Source organism: Rhea americana, unplaced genomic scaffold (assembly GCF_003343005.1).
Source record: "Rhea americana isolate MKP2758 unplaced genomic scaffold, rheAme1 scaffold_74, whole genome shotgun sequence".
Taxonomy (NCBI): Eukaryota; Metazoa; Chordata; class Aves; order Rheiformes; family Rheidae; genus Rhea; species Rhea americana.
Window position 1 is genome coordinate 1,806,315 of NW_028186912.1, and position 6,467 is coordinate 1,812,781.

At 36.8% G+C, this 6,467-nt stretch overlaps 1 protein-coding gene across 1 annotated transcript in view; it reads left to right on the forward strand.

The window, feature by feature from the left end:
- The window catches only part of ANKRD31 (ankyrin repeat domain 31), a 63,232-nt gene extending 60,714 nt beyond the window's left edge, over positions 1-2,518 (forward strand). Inside the window, 1 exon segment of the mRNA XM_085322102.1 lies at positions 2,367-2,518. Within this exon segment, the coding sequence (XP_085178228.1) occupies positions 2,367-2,518 (152 nt within the window).
- The last annotated feature ends 3,949 nt before the right edge of the window (positions 2,519-6,467 follow it).

Below are 6,467 nucleotides of genomic sequence, written 5' to 3' on the forward strand. Positions count from 1 at the left end.
CAATTGAGATCTAATGTGCTCTGCAAAACTTCTCAAAGACTTTGTAATATATAAACATAACACTTACTAAAATCTGAAAATACCTAAGAGCTTTGCATTTTCATAGGAATTAAATGCAGAATTTTAGACCTAAGTTCATTATTAAAACAATCATATGCCACATTCTCAAGATATATATCTATTTATCTCTATATATTTTGAATAATTCCTATGTTAAAAGCCACTATTTAAAAAAAGAAGATATTTCCAAAAGTTAAATGGGGAATGTCTTTTCTCCAGTTGTGATTTCTCAAAATAGATTGTTAAATTGACTTTAGACTTTGCTAAGAAATTKTCCTGTGCTTAGAAACAACATATAGACATTTCAGGAGGAAAAGTATTTGTTTTCAGCACATCAAAAGGGGTTGTAGTCACACCTGTCATGGGAACTACTATGGGAATTGGCAACAAGTATGCTACTACAGATTCGGTATTAAAGATGACCTTTCAGCTCAGTTTATGCCATAAACCTGTCTAAGTATCAAAAAATCTCCAGGCTTATTTCAAAGATCATTGTTTCTGAGGATGTTGTTCTTAAAACTATTCCATGGCTTCCCATGAAGCATTCCTTTTTATACTATTTGACACATTGCTTCTGGTTATATATGTAGGTGACTTCCTCTGGTGTGACTAACTACTATTCATAAAGGGCGAAGACTTTGTGTGAGGAGCACTGTAATATAACCTCTTGGAGAGGACGCAAGTGTTCAGTCTGTCAGTCTTTGTGTGTCATAGTCAAGGGTGCTTGAATATACCCTAGACATCAGGCTGTATCTCCCGCATGCTTTTTGTTTCATTATGGCATTGAAGATTCTCTGATTTAAGATACTGAAGGAAATCCTATTCTCACTGAAGTCAGACATTTTACTGTGAGTGTTATGGGTATGGAACAGTGTATATCCTTCTGTGCAAGATTGTGTGTTTGWGATTCTGAACACAGAGCTGATGGTAATAATTCACCAGTTCAGCACCCTGCTGCTTTGGGTGGTGAGATCCTTTAGTTTGGGAAGTTGCAGGCAAATCCTTGCTGAAGATGAGATGTAGACTTAAAAGAAGATACACTAGATTTAAAGGAAGATACACTAGAAGATGCACTGATTTCTTTTACCATTGGGACCTATCAGTGCTGTCACATGCATGAATGTCATCATATGTTGTATTCTAGCATCAGTGTAGGTGACACAGTTGGAAAACGTTGGTGAAAAAGAAAGACTAACTTTTGTAATTTCACATTGTATCCAAAAAACAAATGCAAGCTAAACGAACAACTGGTGTAGCTTCAAACATGCTTTGTCTGCATTTTAGTAATCTAATTAGATCTGGCTGATCTAATCATCTTGAAATACTTACCCTATTTTGCCCTTTTAAATACTTGAATGTTATCTGAACACTGTTTTTATTTTGTTTTGTTTTAAAGTAGAGGCCATCCCTTTTATGATAATCCTCTATCTCTTAGTAGCAGCTGCTAAATATAACAGTTTTGTCCTCACTGACAGTTTCTGTGTTGGGCAGGTTGTGGCAGCTTACTTGCTCTGATGTTTTGTGCAAAGGAATTTAAGGGATATGGATGAAAGATGAACAAAAGCGAATTCCTGTGCAAACCCAAATGCCTTTTGCATTCTGTGCCGTCATGGAGAAAATGTCTTGTAATATTTGTTATTGCTGGATCTTTATACTGCAATTTTCTTAATAATTTTAACAGCGAAAATGAGAACGCTAGGGGTCTGATTCTCCTGCAGTAACACTAATGCCTTAGTTTATGCATTGCAGTAGTTGCTTCAGCCTATCAGATATTTAAATATTGCAAATACCCGTTGTTCAATCCTTCTTGTATTCAGATGTGCTCCTCCCTCTTTATATAGTCCACTCAGGACTGTAGGAAGGGCATGGTGAGAGGAATTCCTTTATTTTTGGCAAGTATACTGAACCTATTCATTTGTGGAGATCATAGAATCATAGAACTGGTAAAGTTGGAAGGGACCTCTGGAGATCATCTAGTCCAGATAAAAGTGAAATTCAAGCAGTCCTGAAGAACTGCATTTTTTTACATATTTCCACAGGAAATTGGAAATATTGGAAATGTCTGGAAGGATTGATTTCTCACCTTGGGCACCAAGCAGTGTAATACTACCCTTGTCTCAATGAAGTCTGGGTTCAGTGTTGTGCCTGTACCACAGATTACATGACTGTTACAGGATTCTTAGGACACAGGGATCTGCAATGCTTTACATGCTTCTAAAAAGCTATTAATCTAGATAATAGTGACAGAAATTGCCTTCTATTATTTTAATATAAACTTTCTAATTATTTGCCTTCATTTCCAACAGGCTCTTCTGTCCAGTTCAACTCATTAGAAAATACGATACATTTTCTTCTATTCAATGAGATAGTAATAGTGCATAAAGATGAGTTTCTACCATGTCATATAATGGAAAAACATTGGAATTTCTACAAAGAATGTGAAGATTTTGGATTTTAAAAACTTCTTGAGTGCTGACGGGTTTTTACTTCACCATCACTTAAAAGTAAACGTTTGAATTTTAGAATTAAATGTTTTATTACCATCATTTTGATAGATCATTTGCCGAGCACTTAGAATGGACTGAAAGATTCCTTGGATAAATCAGGAACTGGAGAGTACTTTGTAGCAGGTGAGGATAACAGTCAGTATTGAATTTTGTTCTGTAGGATTATGAAATGAAGAACAAGACAAGGACCTGTTTTACACTGGTATTCACTGAAAATTGTATTGCATGCTGATAATTTCATATGAAACTCCACTGATTTCCATGGCTTCATATCTGCCCGTGTTCAGTTTGGCTCCATGGAAGCAGATAGGTATCAACACTGATGGTCACTTTTTACATGTAACTTCAGAACCAGTCTGCCTGAGCATATGCTATTGGAAATGGCTGCAAATGTTTGTGTAATAACATAAGCTGTTGGGTTAGGCAAAAATCAGCTTTGAAAATCGCAAACAATTTTGCTTTACATGATACAGATATATTCAGATATTTGAGAGGAGGTGTATGCTGCGAAAGGTTAAAAAAAGAATCTGAACCACTTGAAGTGCTCAGACGGGGAAATTGCATTGATGTTCCAAACAAACACATCTAATAGTCAGAAAATGTGCTAGCATATGGCGGGAGATACAATGAGCTCATTTCTGGTAAATGATTTTTTCAGTCAAAAGACATCTTAGATACTCACCCAGATCTCTGAAGGATGTCTGTTTGTTTTAATTTTACAGTATGTGAATCTGCCTCAGTAGCATATTTATACACATTTGACTGTCATGAGAATTATCTCTGTTCAAATTGCATTCTCATTCTTCCATTCTCTGAATTAGAAAGAGCGATGTAATAATCACACCTACTCCTCCTAACTCCAGTGAATGGGATGAGGAATGTCTCCTGTCAATATGAAACAAGCTCAGCTAGCTTTTTGGAGTGGGAAGAGCTGTTCTGAAGGGATTTTATTAGTGTCTTAAACAGAAGAAGGTTTAGGGGAGAGAGGGTTCCGACGAGCAGGGTGTTAATACTGTACCCTAGGATGCATGAGCAATCATTACTTGATGGGTCTGTAAGGGTGAAAACATGCAAACTGCCAGGAAGCCAAAAAAAGTAAAAGGCTAGTGGGTAATAGGTGTTTTTTAGAGGTCAGATTCCACATAGAAAGAAAATGGAACATTCTCACAACTGCTGTGGCAAAGCAAACGTAAAGGCATATTGATTTAAAAGAACTGTTCGTTCAAATAGCTCAAAACATCTGTAGAAGAGGGTATCAGTTCCCCATTAAAAGTGAAATATTTTTGACTGTTAAAATTACTACCAAGTTACTTATTTATGAGTTTGGCAATATTTCTTTGTTATAAGATGTTTAATAAAATTAACGTATAAAAACTGGGAGGACTTGACAGTAATACTTTAGTCCATTGTATTAACATGATTATGTGACTTAACGCAATAATGAGATGCAGTGTCAAGAAGTCCGATTGATTCAAGATGGATGAAGAGGTAAAAAGGCGAAGTGTTACATGAAAATGCTGTTGCTCACTGACACCACATGTAAAAGTAAGTTACAACTTTTTTTCAATATTTATGTAAACATTTTAAGAATATGTTAGCTTGACAATATAATCCATTTTAATATGGCTAACAGATATAGGGTTCTACCTCCTAAATCTTCTTGTAAGCATGAATTTTCCAAATTCTGCCTACTTGAATCTCTTTTTGATGTAAAGACCCATTAAGACATGTCAAGAGTCATGCTGTCATGAACAGGATGCTTTGTTTTCTCTATTTAAATGTGTGCTTTCTAAGCGTACTTTTGCATAAAAGTTTAAGCTGTTATTACACGTGCCAAACAGCAGAGGTTAGATCCTCCCAGCTCCTCATGCGCGTTTCATTATTCAGTTCTCTTACTTAGTAGCCCACTTCTCTACTCCTAGGCTCTGAAATAGTGTATATTTTGTGCAGAGTAGAATAAAGGAAAACAGGATGTACAATGCAAAGAATACAAAAAAGCTGCCATACTGTCTGCTGTTAATATCCAGATAGGGACTAAGAGGAGAAAGAGATGAGGCAGGGAACAAAAGCGGTGATTTCAGATTCATATTCCCACTGATTTTTTTTTTTTTCACCAAGATGGAGTAAAAAAAAATCAGTGAGAAGATTAATACCAGTGAGGAAGAATGCAAGGCACAAAACAAAAGCRTGAGAGTGAGAAGGAAGATAAGCAGCTGGGAGGCAGACAATAGAACACACAGTCGTAGATTTTAAGGCCAGAAGGGACCAACATGATAATCTGACCTCCTGAACAGCAGAGGCCATAGGTTATGAAACGGCATAAGGAAGGGAGACAAGAGCCACTGAAACAAAGGCAAAGGTACAGATCACACTGAATTCTCTCTAGGCAGAGGATCGGCACAAAACATTGCATCTTCTTGCTGCGCAAAGCTGAATTATTTAGGAAGAACAGATAAGGTAAGAGAAACATGGGAATAAAGGCCGGCTTTGGAAAGGTGTTTAAAGTGCTGTAAGATGCAAATACCCATTGGTTTTTTGATGGTGGTGCCTATGGAAATTCTACTGAAAGTGAACAGGGGAAAAGGGTGAAAGAAATACCAGAATAATGTTGTTAYGGGAATTTGAATAAATTCTTGAAACTAGTTGGTAAATATTATTATTATTATATTTTTATATAATATATATTTTATATATATATATTATATATTATATATAAATTATTATTATTACTATAAATTATGATATGGAAGTGAAGATTTTTTTTTCTAATTTACAAACCTTAATTGTTAATTGGGGGACAGCATCTATTCAATTGATTAAGAGAATGAACAACTTATGTATGAGGTCTAGGGTCTTTTTCTGGTCCCCAATCATCAAGTAACTAGTCAGATAGGAAATCATATAAACCATCTGGAATTTGAATGTTTAAGTTTTTTTTGTTGTTGTTGTTGTTGTTGTTTTTTGCAAAATAGTATTAAATCTGTAATGGTCTAAGCATATATTTAACATAAATTTTATATATTGAAATATTAGCTTTTATTCACTACCTGGAAAAAAACAGATGAGTTTTTAGGCATAGAAGTCCTTCATGTATACAGAAACTTTAAACCTTGCTCCATAGACTTAATAGCTTAATAGCATGGACTGAGACTTACGAGCTGCAGTGACTAAAATGTGGCTTTTGAAATGAACCTGTTTGTGGTGACGAGGCAATGTGGGAGTGATAACAAGAGGAGTAACTTTTTTTTTTTTTTTATGTCACTGTGGAAGTGTGCCAGGCCAGACGAAAAGAACAGAAATGTAATCAGTTAAAAGATGGGACTGTATTCAAAGAACTTTGAAACTTATATACATATATATTTTTTCCTTTTGGTAAGCTTTTGGCTTTGTCCCTGGGAGGAAGTTTGAGTTACACTAATATTATTATAGCAGTGTAATCACCAGGTGTATTGTCCAGCAGGCAGGCGACCCTTCGATTTTGCTTATGTTACTGTGGAAAGAGTTCAGACACTTAGTTAAATATAACTCAGTTATAGTGGTTTAAGCAATTAGTATCCATCAGCTAAGCTGTCGTAACTGTGCCCAGCTGCAGGTAAGCTAACTCTGAGCTCGAGGCTAACGGAGCAGGCAGATGTGCTCTGAAATTCCCGTGCAATCTGTGCTGCAGAGGTGCAGGCCCTCCGAAAGYGTGCCAGTGCTGCCGTCCTGCGCCGAGCAGCTTACGCTGCTCTCACAGCACTGGGCTTCGTCAGGAACTGGTTGAGGACCTGGAATATTCCAGTGCAAAGGTGGCTTATTTCAGCCTAAGCAGTGCTTTCAACCCAGACCGCAGCTCCCTGGTTTTGTACAAGGGCAGCGGCAGCCACGGCCCGGGTCCTGCAGGGAGCCCCGCCGGCACGC